The sequence below is a fragment of the Vombatus ursinus genome, unplaced genomic scaffold (genome assembly GCF_900497805.2).
Source record: "Vombatus ursinus unplaced genomic scaffold, bare-nosed wombat genome assembly UNPS02014779.1, whole genome shotgun sequence".
NCBI lineage: Eukaryota > Metazoa > Chordata > Mammalia > Diprotodontia > Vombatidae > Vombatus > Vombatus ursinus.
The window spans coordinates 59,043,797-59,068,655 of record NW_020954557.1 but is presented as its reverse complement, the minus strand read 5'-3'; the positions used below and the strand labels follow the sequence as shown (position 1 = coordinate 59,068,655).

Below are 24,859 nucleotides of genomic sequence, written 5' to 3'. Positions count from 1 at the left end.
CTGATATCATTGGTCCTCTTTGAGAATGAAGGACAAACAATGAAGGAATGAATGAAGGAATGGTATAGTTAACAGTGTCAAAGGCAGCATATTGGCTGAAAAGGGTTAAGACTGAGAAAGACCATCAAATTCTGTGATTAAAAGGTCACTCAAATTTGGAAAGAGTAGGTTCAGTTAAGTCAGGAAGTTGAGAGCCAGATTGAAAGTCTGGAGTTGAGGAGTAAGAGGAAATGGAGACAGCAAGTGTAGACGACTTTTTCTAGGAGATTGAGAAAGGGAAGAAAGACACCGAATAGCTTGAGGGGATGATAGAATTTAGTTGGTTTTTTAAGGAAGGGGAAATAGGCTTGTTTGAAGGTGATAAGGAAGGAATTTGTTGATTCCTTATTCAGCAACATATCCCAGTATTGTCCAAGGGGTGTTATTGGCAAACATACTAGAATTGTTTGCCATTTCCTTCTCTAGTGGATCAAAGCAAACAGATTAAGCGACTTGCCCAGGGTCACACAGCTAATACATGACTGAGTCCAGATATAAATTCAGGTCTTCCTAATTCTAGTGCTCTATCCACTGAGCCACCTAGCTGACTCCCCTAGGGAGACTGAAAATTTGAGGGGGGAAGGAAGAGATGATTGAGGATGCAATTAGCTGCAGAAAATAGGAGGGCATGAGATCAAATGTACAAGCAGAAGTGGTTGGCCTTGGCAAGGAGGAGAATCACTTCTTTGTCAAAGTCTGGGGAAAGGAGGAGAACGTGGGAGATGCTGTTAAGGGGTTTTGAGACTAAGAGAATGGGAGAGGAGGAAGCTCCTAGCAAAGGGTCTCACTTTTTGCAATTAAGAGTCCCGTTCTTCAGCTAAGAAAGTGCAGGTAGAGGGAGGCTTGGGGAGCAAAGATTAGGAATAGCTTCTGTGTGGAGCGAGATAGGGAATCAATTCTGTGTCAATAAAAGAACTGCCATGTTCAAGCAAGGGCCCAGGTGAAGTTGCGTAACACAAATTTGTAGTATATCCTGTCAGCACAGTTGTGTAACTTCCTTCAGTTCCTTTCAGCATCACATAAGGAGTCAGAACAATCACTCAGCTAGAATTTACTGGAGATGATGGGGTATTCAGGGAGGACAAGCACCTCTGTTTTGAGAGCTTGCCAGAGCCTTTTTAGGGCTGCTCATCCCCTTTTAGTGTCCCCACCTATTACCCAATTCTCACCTATGGCTCTAAGAAACTGTTGAATAAGGAGTGGTCACACCCCGGTTAACTGTCTTGACAGATGGGCTAAACAAAGTTGAGGGTGACTGACAGGCCTCAAACCTGTAGTTGGTGTGTTAGGGTGATGTCCACTCCAAGCATGTGAAAACTTCCCCTGGTGGAATGGGCCAAGGAGAACAATTTGTTCCAACAGCCGTGAAGGAGGCTGAAGCAAGGGCTTAGAGCTTGGTCAGATATGGAAGAAGCCAAGGTCAACCACTGTATCTAGTTGTCCTGATTTTTGTCTTGCCACTGGACTTAGTTTTTTCTGGAAGAGACCAAGACTGATGACTAGGTGCAACTCTGCCTCACATCCAATGCACAAAAAAGTCAAGACATAGACATCACCCATAATGTCACTGGTTCTCTTCTAAAAGGGAGGAGGAATAACAACTGGAGAAAACTGTAGTAAACTGGATTAGGGTGAGCAGGGGATAGAACAATGGAGTGAGGGATTTAAGAATAGAATAGAGTGTGGAAATGAATTGGTTAACTATAGTATTGAGTTTGAGAATGGTGTTGTGAAGTCAGTGCAGGGCCTAGGAAAATACTGAGGGATACAGGGAAAGGAGGCTCAAAGGAGAGCAAAGAATAGCTTGAGGACAAATGTGCCACAGGGAGGGATGGAATGATTAGAGGTTATAGTGAGAGGGAGGAATGTCAGAATTTTTTAACAAAGAAGGCAGGTAGGTAAGAAGGTAGGTAAAACACTTTGCAAACCATAAAACTTTATACAAAGAGAATTACTATAATGCAAGGGTGTCTGTTCTAGTGGTTAGAAGGCTAATCAGGAGACCTGATACAGTCTTGATGTATACATTGTTTTCCTGTTTCTAACAGTCAAAAAAAAAATTTATTAAGTGCCTACTGAGTGCCAAAGCACTGTGCTGGGAATTAAGCACTAGGTATACAAAAAAGAAGCAAAAGACAGTCCCTGCCCTCAAGGTGCTTACAATCTGATGGGGGAGACAATATGCCAACAAACATATACAAAGCAATCTACATAAATTTTAAGTAATTTGAACAGAAAAAGTCCTGGAATTATTAAGTGCCCACTGCCTGCTATGTGCCAGGCACTGTGCTAAGTGCTAGGGATACAAAAAGAGGCAAAAGACAGTCCCTGCCCTCGAAGAGCCTACAATCTGATGGAGGGAAGACATCATGCCAACAAACAGAAAATAAGCTATATACAGGACAAATAGGAAATAAAAGAGGAAAGCCCTGGAATTAAGAGCCCTATTTGACCATAGGCAAGCCACTTAAACTCTAAGCTTCAGTACACTCATCTGTAAAATGGGTATGATAATTACTATATCTCACCCAAGGTGAGGTTTGTTTTGAGGAGCGACTGAAATACTTTAAATACATGGCTTCTGCAAACCGTTATATAGACATAAGCTTATTCTTTATGATTTCTAGATGACCAGTTATAAGTCCTCCTCCTGAATTGCGGCCGAAGAGACCATGGTTACATGGGAAGGATGCATCTCAAGAGAACTGAGGGAAGTGGGACATAAGAGGCAAATGGGGGGGCTGGCTTTGGACAAGACTTGGGGTGCAGGCTCAGCCCAGGACCCGGCGCAGGCGATGACAGAGACGTGAGGTGCGCGGCTGGGGAAATCAAGGCTGCCCAGCAAAGGCCCGGAGGCCTATTAGGCCCCATTTCTGCAGCCGGCCTGAAAAGACCGCACCCCGACAACTCCCAGCGCTCTCACCGAGGAAGCTGCGCCCGCCCCCGCCCGCTAGTCCAGAGCACCACCCCGCGGCCTCCGCGCCCCTCCTCCCCACGCTCCCCACGTTCCATCCCCGCCACCAAACACACAACTCTCGCGAGACGCGGGCGAGCGGGAGAACGCGAGGCAGGGCTCGGAGAGGAAGGGGCGGGGCACGTGACGGGGGCGATTTGCCTCTGCGCTGGAGCTGGGAGAGGGGCGGGCGCCATTGTGCCTGGTGCAGGCACTTTTTCCGCGGGAGGAGGAAGGGTACGGGGAAGCCGGACGCTACGAGGAGGAGACGGAGACTCGCCCAGCGTCGTGCCTGTTGGGGGCCAGAGGGTTATGTGCGTCGGAGGTAAGCCTTTCTTCGAGCACCCGCGGAGGCCGAAAGGAGAAAAGGGCCTGACGGGTGGAGGGCGCAGGGCCGCTGGGAGGAGGGCGGAGAGCCGACCCCCGATTCCAGGAGGGAGCGGGTCCTGCCACTCCAGAGCCTGGGCGGAGGACCCCCTCGGGCGCGGCTTAGGCCAGACTTTGGGTCAGGCCCTTGAGGCTTGGGGGAGGGGAAGCCCCTAAGCGGCCTGGGAGAGTTCGGGCCCCCCCCCCCCGTGTCTGTGGTTGGGTGCTTTAAGGTCGGGTGGAGAGTTGAGGGGATCTTCGATGGAAAGAATGTGTAGTGTAAGCGTAGAGGAAGGAGGCCGAGGCCAAGTCGGATTTCGGGAGCCCTTTAAAAGGCCTCGGGGGGGGGGGTCGTTTGGAGATGGACCCACCCAGGTGGTCCAATTTTGGGTCGTTACTTGTTGATTAAAAATTGGTCAGAACCGAGTAGGTAAGTGCCTGCAGGTTTTTGAATTAAAGCCAATTCTCTGGAACCTTGTTTTGGTGGGGGGGGAGGGTGTGTGTGTGTGTGTGTAAGATTTTTGTGTTTCTCCCCTGTTTTTACTGGCCGAGGTAAATGCTTCTTTGCTTGTGTGGGATTGTTCTGTAAAGTGTAGTGGAGGGAAAATTTATCCCAAGTGAGGCCACTCCTGCCTTTTGCACCATTTTATAGAACGCTGTACTGCTAGGCCTTTAAATATTTCTTTACGATGCTGTTTTATTTTGGCAAAGGATTGCGTAATAAAGATCAAATTTAATGGTTTATGTAATTTTAATTAACAAATAAAAGATGAGTTTTGGCACAGTTTTCTTTTTTTTTTCCTTACGTGATAAACTGGGCATAAATGGAAATTTCCTGGAGTGGGGGCAAAATAAACTGAGGAGAGAATGTTTGGAGTGATTTATTGCAGATTTTACTTGTGTAATAATAACTCACACTTATATAGCATTTTCAGGTTTACAGGAGACTTTCCTCAATCGTTAAAGTAGGTATCGAAAAATACTAATATTATTTTTCCCATTTTACAGATGAGGAAACTGAAGCTGAGATTAAACTTGCTCTTTTTTTAGAGTTCTTTACACTATTCTGCTATGTAAAGTTAAATGTAGTAGATGCTCTTAATGATGAAATTGAGAGCAAAACTTAGTTTTTTTCTTTTTTTGTGTGTGTGAATTCCTTGGGATCTCTCATTTGCTCACTAGACCTCCAGACTATTTGCCCTTATCAGGAATAGAGATGAGCTATCAGAATTTTAGTTGAGATTTGGTAATAGATGAGAAGTAAATGTATAGATTAAGTGAAACAAAATTATCAGAAGCTGTAGACTTTATTTTAGACTAACATTCAAATTCATCTCTCAGTAGCTTTAATAAGTAACTGGTAGTTAAACTGACTGGTAGTTAAATCTATAATCCATTATAATTCATACTGTTAAAGATTATTAGTTTCTCCACAAAGATCATCTTCCAGAAGTAATCAGTACTACAGTGCCATCCTCATTCTTTGTAAAAAATTTCCATTCCATGGTGTCCCTCTCTGTTCTTAAATTTTGGAAATGGTAATAAATCATGATACGACTTGAATGAAAATAACCAAAGTGAGAGACAGCTTTGTTATTTTACAAATTAATCAGACTTTTTAAGGGCTAGTTTAATTTCATTAGTACATAAACCATATTTATGAAAACATTTTTACCTTTCTACACTCGGATGTGGTCAAAGCTGGTTCTGCTTGCTCCCAAATATATTCCTTTGTTGGCTCTACCAGTTATGCTGCATATGCAGAACAACCGGTTTTTAAGTCACTAAGTTGACACCCGTTTTGGCAGCCATTTTGGAAGAGAGCAGGTTTTTGGATTCTACTGAGAAAAACTAGTTTTATTTCCATTACTATTTGAACATATCTATTTAATATTCTCCTTATGTCTCTAAATATAATGTTAAAATATTTGACATTTATATTTGCAAATTAAAACTCACTTTACAAATGAAAACAAGATGTTTGTTAAATTCTTTTTATTAATTTGGAGTTCATTTGACCTCATCATCAAGAACTTCATTAAATGATCTTTAGGAAGTTTTAAATAGTTTATCTCCATGTATTATATCAGCATCATTTAGAACTCAAAGGAACCTTAGATAATAGTCTTATTTTATGGATAAGGAATCAGATCACAGATCATGGCTGGAAGTGACCTTAGACATCATTTAGATCAATCTCATTTTACAGATGAGAGGTAATTTGTCCAAGGTCACACAGGTAGCAGGTCCTTTGACTCCAAATTCAACACTTTAACCAGTTTTCTTAAGGAAAGTTGCCTGCTCAAAGTAATAGTAAGTAGCAGGGTCAGATTTTGAAACCAGTTCTTCTGACTCCAAGTCTAGTTCTGTTTTTCTGCTGATCTTAATCTGTTAGACTGATGGAATTAAATTTTGCTCACAGGTTTTTATTGGTTCTATACTTTAACATTAAATTACTCCCTCTAATCAATCAGGTATTAAGCATATACTATGTTAAGTGTCCAATACTGCTAAACTTTGTGGTTGCAAATACAATGAATATAATCCCTACTACCAAGGAGCTTACATTCTAATGTAGGAGATGAGTATGCCCTTAGTATATAAATGTATACAGAATAAATATAAAGAAAATTATACAAATAAATGCAAAATAGTTCAAAGATGGGGCAGCTAGGTGGTGCAGTGGATAGAGCACCGGCCCTGAAGTCAAGGAGGATCTGAGTTCAAATCGGCCTCAGACCAAACACGTGACACTTACTAGCTATGTGACCTTGGGCAAGTCACTTGACCCCAGTTGCCTAAAACAAAAAAAAAAAAGTAGTTCAAAGATAAGGTTGTTTGAGAGGAATGGCTCTATCACCTGAAAGGGATCGTGCTTCATGTAGAAGATAGGCATTCAGAACTGAAGACACTGGAGTCTGAATAGGAAAATGAGTGACATGGTGAGATCAACCATTAGGAAACACTTAACTCTTTGTATTACTGTGCTAATAAGACACAAACATAGTGCAAATGTAGTTTTAGGAAAATACAAAAAAGTTTTTGAAGGAGAGGCTCAATGTGCTAAATTTTTACCTTTGATTTCCATTTTGTTTTACCCGGCTTTTATTGAGGCCTTAGTCAGATAGATTAGTAGTTATATTCCTAGGTGGATTATATATGAATTCTTTACAGAAGGAGCTGATGATTCATTTACTTAGTATGAAACAAAAATATTTCCTTAGGGAGAGATATAGAAAGAGAAATGGATTTTGGATTGTTACAAAGCTGTCCTTGGGATCTTTGATACTGGATCGCCTCATACATCCACTTTATATAGAGGCAGGAAGGCGTGGGAGAAAAATTTAGGTTCACTTTATCCAAGGTCAGTTTTTTCATCTACAAAATGAGGATAATCTTTACATTACTAATGTTATAGGGTTGTTAGAAGAAAGTGCTTTGTAAATTTTTCATTCTTATATAGCACTTTATTGATGTAAGTAGCTAACAATTTAATTTACATGGCCCTAAAATATCCCAATTTTACTGAATTGGACTGTACAGTACAGTATTTTTTGTTTAGTCAGGTTCTGTTGTAGGCATAGCTTTAATATTAATAGCTAATTTAATATTTAAATGTTAATAGCTGACATTTATGTAACACTTTAAAGTTTGCATAGAACTTTATATATCATTATATTTGATCTTTGTGACAGCTTTGTGAGGTAGATTTTATTATCCCTCTTTTACGATTGAGGAAAATGAGCTGAGAAAAATCACTTGGCCAGAGACTTACTAGACAGTAACTGGGGCAGGATTTGAACTCAGATATTCTTGACTCCGCTTCCAGCTCTTCAGTCTGCTACACCAGGCAGTCTGAAGACTGCCATATACAGTAGATTGGGAAAATACGATCCATTTTCACCTATATGACAGTGTGTGGAGTTAGGTCATAAGATCATGGTTTTGCTATGTAGGCTAACTATATGACATGGCTTATACTTTTTTATTCTATTTAGTCTTTACTAGAGTTGTATTTAATTAGTTTCACTTCCTTCTTTGGCCAAAGTGGTACAATAAAAAGTAGCACAGTGCTCTGCAAAGGGAATTATTCTAGATAGAAATTGTAGATTTTTGACTATACTTTGTTAATGAACTATGTTGTTAATTTTTTTCCCCTGAAACTGCGTTAAAAACTGTTTCTTGTTTATTGATGATAAAATGGTATAAGCATTGAGGAAATTGTTTTGAGAATTCCTGTTAAGCTGTTTACATTATTAAATTGTACAATTTAATTAACATATGCTCAGGACTGTAAAAACATAAGACTTGGCCTAATGAAAATTAGATGACAGTCCTCAAATAATACTCGTACTTTTGATTTTTTTTTTTTTAAGGGAGTCTGTCTTGGGATTCTTACCTTTAGTAGTTACAGAAAAATAAACACATTTTTATTGTATATAGGGAGCTAGAAGTATCTAGGGAATAGGAGCTAACTGTAAACATGGGTGGGGCCATTGCCATGTTGGTAGTTCGGTTATCTAGTTTATGACTGTTGCGTAAGTCTTGACGTACAGACTGTACATCAGAACAGAACATCCATAGATAACATCCCAGTCACTCTGAACAGGAAGGGGCATTAGAGGTCATTCAGAAGTTACTGTACTTAACTTTTTCCTCTTCTTTTTGTGGTAATAGGAGAGGGGAACATGCATTTATATAATGCTTATTATGTGTCAAATTTTGTGCTAAGAGCTTTACAGATATCTCATTTGATCCTCACAACAGCCTTGAGAGGTAGGTGCTATTATTATCCTCACTTTACAGTTGAGAAATCTGAGGCAGACAGGTTAAATGACTTGCTCAGAGTCATACACCTAGTGTCTAAGGTCAGATTTTAACTAGGGTCTTCCTAACTCCTCTCCCAATACTCTATCCACTGCCCCACTTTGTTACCAATAAAGGAGCAAGATCCCTGGGTTCTTCAGAATGGAAGTAGGTGCGAATATTGGGAAGGGGAAAAAAGAACTCCCTTTGGATTTGAAGACAGATTTGTTATCCTGTAAGAGAGATGCTACACTTTTCAAAAGTAGTAGAGCATACAAGGTCAGGCTTATGATGTGCTCAGGGCAGACCCCCACCCTTGGGGAGAAGGGAGATACGAGTCTCAAACTTCTGTAGTTCCAGAATATGCAGAGGCCATCCTAATTTGGGAATGGGCTTTATCCATCATGCTTCAGTGTCAATTAATTTAAATGGTTCTAAGGATTTAGAACTGAAAAGACCTTGGAGGTCATCCACCTTGACCCCTTCATTTTATTAATGAAGAAACCTAAGTCCAGGGAGGAGCAAATGACATACCTAAAGTTATGCAAACTGTAGTAGAACTGTAGTTTAAAACCAGATCCTCTGACTCCAAATTATGAACAATTATCTTATCCTAGACCTGAATTGTAATCTTTATTTGAGCCTATCACAAAAAGATCTTAGGATATTTTGTGATTAAAAATTTAAAGTAAAATAGGAGACGCTGAGGATGAAATAGTAAGGCATTAGGATCATAGGATCTTTAGTTGAGCACTTTATACTTGAGCCCTTGAAGAGATCTTAAAGGACAATTTAGTACAACTTCCTCATTTTATGGATCAGATAAGGAGGCCCAGAGAAGTTAAGCAGCATGTTCAAGGTCAAACAGGTAGTAAGTGGAAGAACCAGGATTAATACTCTCTCCTGACTCCAAAGCTGGCATTTTCTCTTGGGCTAGAGTTAATTTAGGAGCATAGGGTCTGGGCTGGGCTTTAGGGTGTCTTGGAAAGAGGAGAGAAAGGGAAGACCCTGGGAGATGGAAGAGTAGATTTTTCATGACCTATATTTACTAGTTGAGCCTGACAAGGTGGGGTTGATGAGTTGGGTCATTGAAAATTGCCATTTGTGTCAGTCATTCCAAAAATAAACAACTATGTAACTTTCATTAGAATTATCTGGTAGCATTTCACACTTGTCTGTGAGGTTTTAAATTTCTGAAGCAGAATGAGTTATGTATAGTTAATTTTCAAAGACTTCAAATATAGAATAAACAAGCATTTTTAAGTGTTTGTTGTTTAGTCCTTTCAGTCCTGTTGGACTCTTTGTGATCTCCACCCTTGGGGAATAGTTTGCCATTTCCTTATTAACTCATTTTAAAGATGAGGAAACTGAAGCAAACAGGGTTAAGTGACTTGCCCAGTGTCACACAACTAGTTAGAAAGTGTCTGAGGCAGAATGTGAACACGGATCTTCTTGACTCTTAGGCCAGGGTCTCTATCAACTGATATGCCTAGCTGCCCCATTAAGTACTTATTATATGCCAGGTAATATAGCTAATATTCACAGAGCTTTATATGTTACTTTTGCATTCAAACTAAAAGATTTGACTGTAGCCTAAAGTTGATCTGCAATTTTTATTTGATGCTATTACAAAATATTCTTTTGTGGTATTTTGTGACTAAAGAATGCTTATAGGATACCTAAGATCATTACATTATAATCAAAAGGAAAACTTGAACCATCTGGTTAAGTCATTTGCAAGAATGAGGTTTTTGAAAATAGTTTAGTTTATAGATTTACTGGTATGACAAAACAACTGGAGACTGAGGGGAGTGGCATTACAGTAGATACTTGTTTTTCCAGCCTTGAAATTAATTGGGAGTCACTGGGAAGGAGGAGCGGAGGTAGCTTCAGGAGGTTGTACAAGCTAGCTAATACTTTTACCCAGAAACTTCAGTTATGGCCTCAATTTATACATTGTTTTAGGGCAAGGAGGTGTTTTTTGTTTGCTTTGTTGGTTTTTTTGGTGAGGCAATTGGGGTTAAGTGACTTGCCCACAGTCACAGAGCTAGTAAGTGTTATGTATCTTGGGCTAAATTTGAACTCAGGTCCTCCTGACTCCAAGGCCGGTGCTCTATCCACTGCACCACCTAGCTGCCCATTAAGGAATTCTTAATCTGAGGTCTATGAATGTGGAAAAAATGTTGGTGACTGTTTCAATATAAATGGTTTCCTTCATAATTCTATTTATTTTATTCACTTAAAACATTTTGAGAGAGGATTCATAGACTTTACCACATTGCTGAAGGAGTCCATTGTTGTCTTTCTGTTATGTAAGACACTTTTGTGACCCTGTGGACCATACTTTCCATGGGCTTTTCTTGGCAGAGATACTGGAATGGTTTGCCATTTCTTTCTTCAGTGGATTAAGCCAAACAGAAGTTAAGTGATTTGACCAGTCACAGCTAGTAAATGTCCGAGGCTTGATTTGAACTCAGTTCTAACTGACTCTAGGCCCAGCACTCTATCTACTTTAAAAAACCCTGTTATAGGGTGTTTTTCTTTCTCCTCTCCACTCACCTTTCTCTTTCCCTTTTCTTTTTGTTCCCTTCTATATTCTTTTCCCTATATTGATAACCTAAAGCAGCAAGCTTGCAAAATTTGTCAGGTATGAATTACCTGTAGTATTTTATCTGGAACTTTATTGAAAATTTTTGAGAGTTTGGCATGTTTGATACTTATTATAGTCTTTCCTTATAACACTCTCTGCTGTTCCTTTCTACTCAAATATCTTCCTTTACCTATCACTTCATATTCTTTTATTCAGTTAATCTCTGCACTTCTTGTGCACCCCTTGTTTACTTAAGATTCACTGAATTTCTTGGCCTTCAGAGGTTGATTAACAGTACTACTTCTGACCTTTAAGTTATACTGCTTTTCCTGAGAATGTTACTTTCTGTGCACATTTAGGTATTCATGTTTAGTTTGTTTTACTTATTGTAGAAACATTTATACCATATATGACACTTAAGTATAGTATTTAAGATTTTGCTTTATTTACTTTGGACCATGTCATAGTGTCTTAAATGTAGTAGACACTCTGTAAACAGTTGAATTTAATTTGGAGTTCAGTAGTTACCATGCTCCTTGGGCTTTACCTTAATTATATTTCCAGAGTTTTAAAATAAATCTAGTGTAATAGGAGACTAGTTATTGGTCCTTAGAAGTTACGCAATGTGCTCCGCCTGGTTTTTTTCTACTTGCAGGCTTCGTGAGTCTGCTTTTATGCATGTGTAATGACGGGGCCCTGCCTTCCACTTCAGAGCACTCAGGCAGGTATTCTCTGCTTCCTTTCAGCTTATGTCAGGGTGATGAAAAAAACTTTTAATTGGCTTCAAGGTTCAAGCTGTTCTTGTGTCTCTCACCAGAGAAAAAGGCAGTCCTTGTCCCCTCTATCTGCCAGGGAAGAGAGGAAGATATTGTCTGGAACCTTTTGTATGCATCCCCAGTTCCAGCTCAGCGGCCAGTTTATGAGATTTTTTGTCTTTATATAGTAAACTGATGGGAAATAGAGGACACCTACCTGAATTCTCTGGAATTGGGGGAATTACATTATATATGCCTGGAAGTAAGCTCACCAAGCTTGCGCTTTGATTGGAACCAAGCTTGCGCTTTGATTGGAACCAGGCCTGACATATTGCATCATACTTTTAAGGACTAGCACTCATTGACCTGGTCCCTTGTCACGTCTTTGGTGTTTTCTTTGTATTAAAGTTGCCTAATTGTTTTACTCTTATAAAAATAAAATGCATAGTTGATGAAACATAGTTTCACAACATAGTTGTGCCACTTTCTGAGTTCAATGAGTTTCCTTTAAATTAAGTACTCATTGGAGAAGTAAACATTAACCTTGTCTGTTGGAGGCCCTGATTTTAGGTAGTAGTTCTTGTACAGCATCATATTCTGTTAGTTTCTTTTTTAAACTTACAGTTGATTTTTAATTACCTGTGATGTGAAGAGTATTGGAATTGGATTTAAAATTTTTATTTTTGCTTGTTTTTGTCCTCAGTTTGAATGTGTGTGTATCTGATAAAGAAATTACACTTTATAGGTATGATATTCTGAAGTCTCCAATTATTACCAAGCTGAAAAGTGACATAAACATCAATATTTTCAATGGAAATAAAAAAAGAAAATAATCATATCAAAAATTTACTATGTATAGGAACTACATATACTAATTATAGTTACTCTAGTATTAACTATATATGGGAACTCCTTGCTATGATTCTGAATTTCAAGGCTGAATTGCAGATTTTGATTTAGGGGGTTTAATTTCAAATACTCAATCCTGGTGAGTAGAAGGAAACTCATTTATTTAACCCAGTAAGTGCTCTAGTTTGACCTACTACTTATGCAACCACATTATATAAGTTTTCAAGTGACACATATATTATCAGAATTCAATCAAGTCATCTAAAAGGAGTTGCCAGAAATAATTACCTACCCTGTAAATTTGCTGTCTCTGAGGCCTCTACCTCTTCATTTTCTCCCTTGAGTTTCATTTTGAACATATTTCCTATTAGGTTATTTTTCTTATCTCCAAATCTGCCTGGTCATAGTGGAGCGAGTATATATTTATGTTCAGAGTAATATCATATTGAACAGTATTAAGATTATTTCTGTTGTTTGAGAGCCACTTGCTGACCTTTATCTTTCAAAAGGAATTTAAGACCTTCCTGCTTGGGCCATTTTGAGAACTAGTACCCTAGGTAAAATTACTAATCAAATTCAATTTAATATTTGTTACACCTCTACACTAGGAATTCTTTAGGTCTGGATATCTTTTACATGTATTTTCAGTGTGCCAACCAGGAAATGTGCTTGTTATACTTGTTGTCAGCACATCCTTTTGTATCACTTGCTGACCTTGGGAAATGCCTACCACTTTTTCTGTTTTTCATTGTCTTTTAATTTTTTCTTTAAAAATTTTTTTTTTTGTAAATACCGCTATCACTTCTTCATTTGTCCCCTTTTCCAATCACCCTTTTTTATATAGCAGCTAATGAAGCAAAACAAATTAACATATAGAAGCCTTAAAGTTGAACATTACACATTTAAAAGAGGAGCAAAAAAATACATTGTGATTTACTTTATTACTCCCAGAACCATTTCCTTCCCAATTTAATTTGCTCCTAGAAATAAACATACCTCTTTAGTAGTCTTAACATCAGGCTAAGCCTATAAGCCTTTTCTCAAATCTTTACTAAAGTTTTTGTGGACAAAGTGTTAAGTACTATACACAGTATGTGTAGTAGAAACAGCTGGTCCAAATACACAGATTTGAATCCTATCTTTGTGAATCTGGGCAAGTTACTTTATTAATAACAGCTCAACAGATATATAGAGCTTTATGTTTTACAAAATGCTTTCCTCCTGACAGTCCTGTGAGGTAAGTAGTGGACGTACTATTGTCATTTTACAGATGAGGAACCTGAAACTGCAAAGCTATAAAGAAAGTATAGTTGATATCTACTAAGTAAAATAGATGTTAGTTATTTTGGCCAGATTCACTTTTCCTGGAAGTAATATTACCTCACACATAATAGTTATGTCTAATTTTATCTAGAGTTGCTTATTTAAGTTTAAGACAGTATAGATAGAAAATAAGAGAAAAAGTGCAAAATACAGTCAGCTACTATATTTTTTTTAAATCAGGAATTGTAAAGAACTATATTTCAGATTGTCAGAATATCTTGGCACCTCAGGCCGTCAAAAGTTGTACCAAAGTCTGCTAGCTTCTTTCATACTGGAGAGCCATCAAGTAAAGTTTCAACATCAGGAATGCCTTTGGAATATGTGGGTGTTCAGGGAGGATTAGCACCTCTGGTTTAAGGGCTTGCCTAAGCCCTTCCCAAGGTTGCTTATCCACCTTTGGTGTCCACCTGGCACTCAACTCTTAACTGTGGCTCCAAGAAACTGTATCGGGCACAGTGGCCACACCTGGGTGAAACTCTCCAGATTAAGGGTGACTGATGGACCGCAAACTGTTACTGTGACAGCAGAACAAAGAGCATCCAGTATTAGACTGAGGGCTGTTTTGAATTTTTGTTTCAAGATTGCCATGACCAAAGAGCTCATTGCCAATTGGTGAGCCCACTGGTGATGAGCCTTACTTAACTTGAGACCTTGGAAAGCAGGTTGCTTGTTGCTGGGATAGTAATTGGGATAGTCATTTTACAGATGAGGGAACTGGGGCGATCTTTATGGAGGGGAAATATTGCTTAAAACTAAGTCTCAAGTAGAACCAATTGATAAGTATGTCTTAACCACCTAAAACATGTCAGGCCTCTGGGTTTGCAAAGACAAAGAAATGAGCTTATATTCTATAAGAAATGGAAGCCAGAGTTTTTATAATCCCTTATTAAAATAAGGTACTAGGGAAAATATAAAGGTGCAGAGTGGTGGCTACTGCCATAGCGTCAGGTCATCTTCCATCTACTTTATATTTATATTGTATGTTTTAATGTATATATGCCATATTTCGTTGTAATGTAGGCTCCTTAAGGTCAGGAGCTGTTATTACTTACTACCCTAGTGTCAAGAACATAGCATAGTAGGTGCTGAATAAATGCTTGTTGATTGATTAAGAACCCATGTGGATTTCACAGGAATTTTTGAGTTAAGACACTGGTAAAAGTCTCTTAAAATCTCAGGATTTTCTTCCTTTTCAGGAATAATGTGATATATTGGAAAGAGCACTGGATTTGGAGGTAGAGGATCTAGGTTTTAGTATTAGCTCTCCTACTGACCTTATACATTACAAGTCATAACTTTTGGACTTCATTTTCCTCATTCTATAAAATGAATTAAGTTGGGCTTAGATGATCCCAAAGGGTCCTTTCTAGGTAGAAAGATGAAAACCTCACATGTGCCAATCTCATACTTTAAGTAGATTATTTTATAATCATATTCCCATTTATTATATTATTTGATCCTTAGAACATAATTGTGAGAATGAGGGAGTTGTGAGGAGAAAGGGGTATGTGTGTAGGGGGTAAGTTCAACAAAAGTGGTAGGATATCATTAGTATTGTTACAGGGTAAGTAGCAGCTGAGGACTTGTAGTGGATGAGCACCTTTTTCCTCACCAGGCAAGGCAGTTAAGGAAACCTCAGTTCTCCAAGTATTTGGATCCTTAGTCAGGGATCAGCAACATTTGGGCCCTGACAAGTCTGTTAACCAAAATAAAAGATGGGGTCTGTGCTGCAGTATCTGTACTTAGACTTTGTCCTTTTGAAAACACTGCCTGATCTCCCATTTGGAAATCACAAGATTTAAAGCCAGAAGTGAATTTAGAAAAAGAAATTGAGGCCCAGAGAATTTAGGTTACTTTCTATACTTCAATTAATAAACCCAAAAGAATTTATCATGTTCTACTCTGTGCCAGGTTCTGTGCTACATGAATTATAACAAGGACCTTCTGGAGACAGTAAATAATTTTGCTGTTTCCATTGGATTGTAAATAAAATAGTTATAAACCAGTGTGGAGGAATTTGATTTAAATCTAAGTGACATTAGATCTGGAGCTCGAAGAGACTTCAGAGATCATATAACCCTCATATTTTTTGGATGAGGAATTAAAACTTAGAGAGTTTAAGTGACATGCTGAGGTTACACAGTAATCAAGTGGCAGAACCAGGGATTTGAATCCAGGTCTTTTGACTCCAAATCTAGCACCTTTCCCACCATATCAAACCATGCAGCTTCCCACCGTTTAGTGACTTCAAAAAATTTTATTTTAAAAAAATTAAATGGTCTTACCAAAGGTAATATTGCTCATTTGTGGCTTTAGAACCCAGGTTTCCTGACTTTTCCTACTACATTAAGAAAGGAAATAACAAAGTAATTAATAGAGAACTATACATACTAATTTGAGAATGAAAGAATGAATAATTAAAACATTGATTATGCAGTTAACTGTGTGCTGAGAAAACACTGCTAAGCACTAGGGATGCAGATAGAAAAGTCAGAGAGTCCCTGCCTCTCAAGGAGCTCACTTCAAATGGAAAGGTCTCATGGTCCTTAGGGTACAGTGGCAAAGTAGATGGAAATAGCTCTTCTTTAATATCATTTCCACTGGTAAAATCTTAACAGTTTCTGATGTTGAACCATTTGACTACTCCAGAGGCTTTGACAAGAACTGCTGACCCTGTCCCCCACCCCCACCTTCAGTAGATTGTGGTAACTTCAGGAGCCTTTGCCAAGCTTCATCTCCACAGGGATTATTTTCCAGGGTAATGGCTGAGGTCACTGGGTTGAAAGCATTGTCATTCCCAAAGCCCATGGTTGGGTTTAGAGCCTGACTTGTCCTGGGTCAGATTCTGAGGGGAGAAGTTGGTCAAGGTGGTAGTGGAGCTGCCCTGGCCTGCTGGGCACTTGCAGCTTCCTGTCCATCTCTGTCCTGGTTTATTCCTTCTGAAAGAGTGGCTTGCATGTTGTGTGAGTAGCAGTTCTTTGACAATTGGTGAGATTGGCTGCCTCTTCCACAGGAGTTGCTTTTTTTAGATGATGGGTATGAGAGCTGGGCTGGAAGCAGGACCGTTTGGGGGGGGGCATCCTTTTGTGTTTATCTGCCTCTTGGTGTGGCAGTTGGTTAGCAGCAGCAGCTGGTGATGGTGAGGAAGGTGGGCCCCTTCTCCGCAATGATTTCTGTCCTCAATGATGACTGTGGGAGCTGGGCCAGAGCAAGGCCTGATTTTGGGGGAGGGATACTATCTCCATCAGATTCTGAGGGGAGGGGTGGTGATTTGGCTGGCACATGCTGGCTTTGTCTCCCTCGGGGTGCCTTATTGCTTAAGCAGAACTGGTTTCTTGCCCTGTGTTTTACCTCAGTATAATAAAGCAGTAGTTGGCTTTTTATAAAATAGTCACCATTAAAATAAGACATTTTAAAATTAGTATTTGATCAGAAAATTCAAATAATACACTCTTATAATTTCAGAGTTAGGTAATCTTAGAATTTGAAAGGGTCTTCATGTTTCATTTAGTTCAAACACTGAATCACAAATTGAAATATTGTATGGAGTTAATTAGACTAGGAATTGGATGCATTTAACCCACTTGTGGTAGGAAACTTGTTCAGTGTTCAAAACAACCAATTTAGTTTTGTAACGTAACTCATTTATAGATTGAGAAAACACTAGTCTTGACTAAATTCTTTTCTACTGCAGACTGGTTTGTGCAATTGAGAGATTTACAAAGGTCTTTTTCTTACATTTGACCTCAGATACCAGCTGCTTGCAGGGTCTAGGGTAGAGAAATACTATCCAGAAAAATTGGCTCACGCACAGCTGTAATATAGTTAAGGAAAACCTTGTCTTCTAGTCTGAGGAGTATCCAGTTAGGACAGTTTATAGATTGAACATATTGCACTCTCCAAGGTATGGGGTGTGTACCGAGGCCTGAACCTTGCCATCTCAGGAATGGGCAATGTATTATCTCTAGTCCTCACTCAAAACTAGTTTATTGATTTAATTTCTAACTCCCTTTTTAAAGCAGATGACAATTTAAATCAGATTAGGTATTGGTGCTTTACCCTTCTGATAAGTGTGCTTGAGTTTATCTTTTTCCCCCAGAAGCAATTAATTGAAATTTGCATTTCACAGACAACCTTAAGAATGGAATCCAAACCTTCAAGGATCCCTAGAAGGATAACTGTTGAGCCCTCCAGTTCTTCCTTAAGTGCTCGAACTGTATCTGGAGGCAGAGGAAATGGTATGAGTGATGCATATCACCCAAGAGAATCTCCATTCAGACTGAATTCTGAGCATCAGGTAACATACTAATTTGAAACATTAAAATTATTTTCCCATTTACTGCATTAAGAGTTAATTTGTGAAGTTAAGTAATCAGATTATTGTGTATTTTAAAAAATTAAAATATCAGAATTAACTTTTGAATACAGACGACTAAATCAATTGTATATTTCTAAACTTTTAATAAGGAAATTAAAATTTGTTTTTCTTTTTCCTCACCTCCTCTTTGGTGGTGTTAAATCACAGTGCATGCCCAAAGCAATAATGAAATACTAAGTTGTTATTTTACATCCACTCCCCTGCCCCCAAACAAAACAAAAAGATTTTTGATAAGTTTAAAGAAAAAAGAATAAGTCACTAATGGGCTATTTTTTTGTATGGGATGCTAATGATCCAACATCAGTAGGACTTAAGTTTTGGCTTGTTGTATAATGATACCTCTATGTACTTTAACCTGAGGAACTTTTATGATGTTTTTTGGTTTTTTAATTGAAATGCCTAACTGGTGTTGCCATACTGTCAGTGATCTTGGAAGAAAGCATTATGTCAGGAGTATTATTAGGGAAAAGTGTAGTACATTGCAATTTAATACAGTTTACCTCATGTTAAGAAGTACTGGAGTTTTAGAAGACTTGAATATAAGTAGAGTTTAGTAATTTTTACAGATGTGCTTGGGGAATTTGCTAGTTATAGGACTCAATGAATTTTTAATAAAACTTACCTTGGAAAGTAAATCAGCATCCCTAATATATCAGTTTTATAAATCTAGATTCTGTATTGGGTTAAAATGAGGTTCTCTTCTATTTGACTGTACTTATGTCACATAAGAGTAAAGCAAACACCGTCCTTGTAAAATTGTCACCAACTCCTTGGTCAATCTTACATGACAGGTTGAAGCTTCTTAGTTCAAATTTTCTTGAAGGGGAGGGTGATAATCACATACAAGGTATGGGACTTTGACAACATTAATTTAAGATTTAGAACTTGTGTTCTGCTTCAGCTTCTGACCAAAAATAAAACAATTCCTTTCTCAAACCTGTAAAGCATATTGAAAATTGTGGTTATTAAATTAGGCCCTTCTTTTTAAGATAAATTCAGTTTCATGTAGATCAACAAGTTATTCTTAATAACTTCAGAGATAATGTGGCCATATATACTATTGATGCAGATTTTACTATTTGTGTGAAAATGGTGCTATGAAAGAAAGTTCTATATGCAGTTTCCAATGGTAACAGAACCACTTTTAGAACTGTCAGAGATTAAATTTATACACCTTCGGAACAGAACCAGAGTGTTGGAGAGCTTTCAGTACTCAATTGTATTTTTCTAGAATCAGCTTAGTCCTTAGGCTCGTAATTTTGAGCCTGAGAGAGGGGTACCTAGTCTAACCCCCTTACTTTACAGATTAGAAACATTAAGGCCCACAAAAGTGAAGAGTGGGCCACACAGGTAATAAATGACAAGGTGATCAAATCTGAGTTCTTGGATGTAAAATTACAGCATTCTTTCTACTTCCATTTCACAATATTTTGTTGTAAAGAAAGGTTTCAAAGCTGTTTTGTATTTTTGGGAGAGAGGAGTTGAAGGGAAAATGATCTTGAGTTTTGGAAATGGCCATTTCCAAAGACTTCTAGCATGTTATTAATATGCTATATTAATAATTTATGGTAGTTAATATAGATAAAAACATTCTGAAAGATGTTATGTGATAATGGTAGCATTTATATACTGAGGTTTTTGTTTAGTAATAGGTGTTTCGAACCCTTTTGTGTAAAGAGAATTCTGTGGCATCTTTGAGAGTCTTCTAGTTTCGTGTTCTTTGATATAGTTTTTAATACTACAACTTGTATTTCTCTAGTTTAATCCCAGGAAATCGAAGCAAATTTTCCAAAACCAGTACTGAAGATGTTCGATATATGTAAATCTGATTTGAATACCAAAGTACAATCAAATTGGAGTTAGGTTTAGAATCTAAATTATCTTTGACTAAAATTTTCATTGTTCAGAAAAATAAAAAACTGATTTAGGCTCAATGAATTGGATCTGTTCCCTGAGGGTTTGTTTTTTCTTTGCTAATATGACCATAGGAGCAAATTTCTTGGATTTTTTTTTTTTAATATGGCACTAGTTCCCATAATTGGTAAAATATTCCCAACCTGCTTTGCCCTATATAGGTCTAATCCTGACTGGCTTTTTGAGCACCTGAAATATATCTGAGTCAGATATTGAAACAGCTGTAATAGAGAACACCTCAGCATATTCCTTTTATTTAGAGATGAGACGCTTTGGTGCATAACTGGTATTATACTACTTCATTTGGGACTTGCTTCAAGGTAAATCTCCTCTATACATAGAAATTATAAAGAGGAAATACATGGCTTTAGGTGTATCCATTTGAGAGAGTATACTCATTTTTCCTAGAGTAGTTTACTCTGCCTTTCTTGCCCATCTTTTTCAATTAAAGAAACTCATATTTATGTTTTTGTTTGTTTGTTTTTGTTCTCCATGTTGTGTCTTCAATCTTGTGAATATTGGGTTCACAGATTGGGATGCCATTGTTATGATTTTTCTTTAACAGTTTTCTGAAAAACCTAACTTATATGAGCAATGACTACATGTCATCAGGCTCCAATTAAATAGGTTAGTTTAAATATATAACTGATATCCACAGAGAATAACATGGTGTACATTATTGAGCACAGTGTAGGTTTTTTGAAACTTTGAAAGTTTGCGTTTATAAATGCTATATCAGTTTATTCAAATTTATATTGGATTAATGTGGACATTAATTTATTGAGAAACTTCAAAATTTGGAGCATTTAAAATCTTTGAATTGTTCTATATAAATTCATGGTTTCTTAAAAAAAACACACTAAATGAACTACTGTTTAAATTTTAATCTTCCTCATGTTTTAGAGAATTTATAGATTCCATGATCTGTAAAAGGTATCAGCTAAAACACTTTGAGAATAAGGGAAGTCCTCAATTTATAAACATTCAATTTAAGAATGATTGTACATGTTAATGGAAATCTCACCCTTTTCATCAGCATACCTGTCCAGTCACTAACTGTTGTTAATGCTGGGACAGTGCCCTTCTACTCCTTTTCCCCAATAGTGTGGGGGTACTCAGAGGAACTTAAGACCAGAGGATTTAGGGCTCAGGGTTTATTTGGAGGATGCTGTTGTTTTTTATATACTATTGTTTCATTTGATTTCTGTTAAAAACAGATTTTTTTTTGGTTGGCTATTCTAATTAACTAGCATTCATAAAATTGTTTCTTTGGAAAAATATGTTGTGATTATAAATTGCTGTGTTTTTTGATTGATAGTTTGTAAATTGGGGACTTGCTGTTGTATATCTTTTTGATGCTTATTTTTGAAAATAAATGTGAATGGCATAGAATAGTTTGGAATGGATAAAAATTCTTCCAACCTTTAGGGTATAGTAGATGAATATGTGATTATTTGATGAGAAATTCTGTCCTTTTAAGATAGCAGCTTTCAAAGTAATTCTGTTCTATGTTGCCGTTATAGAGAAGTACAAAGGCATAAAAAAGGGGCACTGTGAATGTGAATTTAATGTACTTTTATCTGACTGCCAACTTAAATATGTATCACTTAGTTTACTGCTGAAATTCTAGCAATTTCTTTAATAGTTCTACTTTTAAATGTTACCTAGACACACACACATTTGTGCATGCACACCCAGTGAGGAGCTTAGGAGGTTTTGGATAGCCAGACCATTTGAAGTTTTGGCTTTCTGTGACTGGCAGACTTCAACCATATTTATACTCCTATAGGAGTATATGGTAGTTTATATGTATATATCCTCACTGTAGGAAGGATATAAACTATATTTTATACACCACAATGCATATGAGAGGAGAGTAAAGTTGGAAAGATCCTATACTCCCACATCAAAGCTGGGAGGGAAAGAACAGGCTAACAGATAACAAGTCTTTTTTACATAGCATATCTATGGGGGTGGAGAATTGCTTCTGGTTACACATTCAGTTTTTGTTTGTTTGGGAAGAAAGCTGAGGAGTTGGAATTTCATTATGGGAAGCAGCTATAAATCACAGATGCCCACAAATATTGAAGTATGCAGCAATCTAAAACCGTATTTTAAATGCTACTTTTCCCCTAGAAGACACAGTCATATGGCAAATCTATCAGGAAGGTTGATATGGTACCTTAGATGGGAGCTGATTGCTTAAAAAACTTTGGAAATAATCATTCACTAAGGATAAGACAAATGGTCAATTACAAATGAAAAGTAAAGTACTTACTTCATTTATAGTTTTTCCATTATACCTACTATTGAAGCTACACTGATTAAATAGTTAATTTGCAGAATTGAATGAACCCAACAAGTATGTGATAGTTATAGAAATGTTCTGAAAAGTTCAATTTTTATGAATCTCCTGCTTTGTACAGTGACATTTCTTGATGTGGTACATAGATAAAACATATTTTAAGACCCCTTTTACTGAAGCCTGGAATACACAGGAGAAGGAAATACTATGGGAATTCAGTTAATAGTGTTTAAATTGTATAGGCTATCGGAAAACTCTTTTGAGTTGGAAGCGAGTCATGAAAATGTTATTTACTCCAGGAGTCCAATCTGTTGCATACTTCTGGTAGAGACTGGGGATTTGGAGAAAGAGAAGCCCATGAAACTCCATGGAAATTTACCAGTTCCTCTCCAACTCACTTCTCAGGAACATTTGAGCGTCCATGGTCTGGAAGCTTTTTGGGAAGTAGAAGCAGATTGGTAAGACTCACATCAGACCTAAATTAGGTCTCTATTTTATGTGGGAAGGATGAGGTTGTCATGTTTTTTTACAATTCCTCTAATTCTTTGATTTTAAATTTCAAGCACATATTGATCACGAGATGCTTCAAAATGAATGAGATTTTGTATTCATTATCAGTTTTTTTTCCTTTAGTTTGTGGTTGAAGTGTAGCTTGAAATCTTAATTTGTGCCCTTTGCTTTTAAACCTCAAGATTGCCTTTATAACCTTGCCAAGAGTGAAGAGTTCTCCCATTTAAGGCAAATGTAATATAAATAAGGATCTTTTAGAAAATATCAAAACCAGTTACTTCCACCATCTCCTTTCTGCCTTGCCTACATAGTTTTTTGAGATTCATTTATTTATTCAGTAAACATGAAGTACGTTCGTTCCTTCGTTCCATTCAGGGAATATTCACAAGCCTTGTAGATACTTAAAAGACTTTCTTATCAATATTACTCCCTGTTTCCAACCTCCTTTTCTCTTTAATTTGACCTTTTATCTCAAAACCTCATATTGGTTTGGCACCCTGCCTAAAGATGCTTTTAAATTATGGTTTTAACTGGTGTGTAACTAAGTATTATTTATATTGTCAATCTGTTTTGTTTGTAGGGCTGCATACATTTTAGACCTTCATTTTGAGTCTTGTACTACCCTTTCCTTGCATTTGTCTTGATTTCTTTTTTGCCTAGATTTATTCGCAGTTGAAATTCTAAGATTCTTTGACTTTATTCCATTTCCAATAACCTTCCCTTCCTTAAGTTTTTTAAAAATGTCTGTTTTGGCAATATTAAATGTTTGAACATTTGACTCTATGTTATAGGTTCTACTAATGCCCAATCCAGGGCCCTTGTATGGAGGTGACCCCAGGGTTTTCAAAGGTTGTGCCAAAAAAAATATTAATTCAGGCAAATCTTTCCAAGTTGGAAAGGCTTGGAAGTGGGGGCCCAACAATGAACTACATATCCTTTCTGAGGTCAAATTTAGGCTAAATTTAGAAGGCTGAACTACAAGGTCAGTTTTTTTTTCTGACCACAGCAACTCTGAAGACCTTGGGAGAGTTGTAAACTTCTCTCAGATCATGATTTTTGGTTTCCATCCTATTTTCAGTAATCTTCTATTCACTAAGGTGGAGGGAGTCCCCACACCTATAAAATCATGATTCTTTTGAAAAAATACTGGGAAAAATGTTGTATGCAAAGCACTTGGGTGTAACAAAAAGCTAGCCTCATTCTTTAAGGAACTTACAACTTATCTGGGGTAAGTAAAGCAAATATATATTAAAAGTTAGCTAGTAAAATATTGAAATAGTTGTAGGCCATAGTATAAGAGATCTCTGAAGCAGTAGCTGAACTATGTATTCAACTATGTAGTTGCTAAAGGGATTCAGAGAATGATTCAGTCTGAATCAGAGCAGGTTTTTTGGAAGTGGGTTTTGGAGGCTAATTGGTGGGTTTGGGATTGGTAGAAAAGAGCTAAAAGTTTGATTCTTAACACAATTTATAGTTAACAGAGCTAATAAGATTTTTTATTTTTCATTTCTATATGAAAATTGATTCTTGATTTTTTAAAAAAGCTTTTTATACCTGGAAATAGTTTGAAAACTAAAATTTTGTATTTATGGGCCATAAAGAATCTTAGAGACCTAATCCAACTTCCTTAGTCAAAGCTTAACAGGAACTTCTGGTCTGCTTCTTAAATCTATATAAAACTTAGTAGGTGCTTCTGGGATTGATAAGTTAAACTCTGAATAGAACCATGGCCTTTTTTTTAATCTATTATAAAATTTTTATTAAGAAGCTTAGGAAAACTATCTAATTAGTAAATTTGTAATTCTTATAATAAAATTCTTGAGTTTAGTATGATTTAAACCAAACCTGTCAATATAATTTTTCCTATGTAGTTATAGTTTTATACTTTTGTGGTGCTTTTTTTTTTCTTTTTTTTTTGAAGTCTGCACTGCCATACCAGTGAATTAAGAATTATTTGTATGGGTGCTTCTGACATCTTCTAATTTTAGAGAAGCTAGCAAAATTTTTCTTGGCATTATTAGTTAAATTTTTCTTAACAATGTTGAAGAACATACTAAATCTTACTGGAGCA

The 24,859-nt window shown here is 37.2% G+C and overlaps 1 protein-coding gene across 6 annotated transcripts in view; it reads left to right on the top strand.

Annotated features, from left to right (window-relative positions):
* The first annotated feature begins 3,158 nt into the window (after positions 1-3,158).
* The window catches only part of MARCH7 (membrane associated ring-CH-type finger 7), a 51,599-nt gene continuing 29,898 nt past the window's right edge, over positions 3,159-24,859 (top strand). For 2 of the 6 annotated variants that reach the window (XM_027866072.1, XM_027866073.1), the window contains exons 1-3: positions 3,234-3,317; positions 17,811-17,978; positions 22,578-22,736. In XM_027866072.1, the coding sequence (XP_027721873.1) occupies positions 17,823-17,978; positions 22,578-22,736 (315 nt within the window). In that variant the 5' untranslated portion in view covers positions 3,234-3,317; positions 17,811-17,822. Of the gene's footprint in view, positions 3,318-17,810; positions 17,979-22,577; positions 22,737-24,859 lie in introns of all 6 variants that reach the window. The other 4 variants (XM_027866075.1, XM_027866074.1, XM_027866076.1 and 1 more) reach the window with 3 other exon arrangements.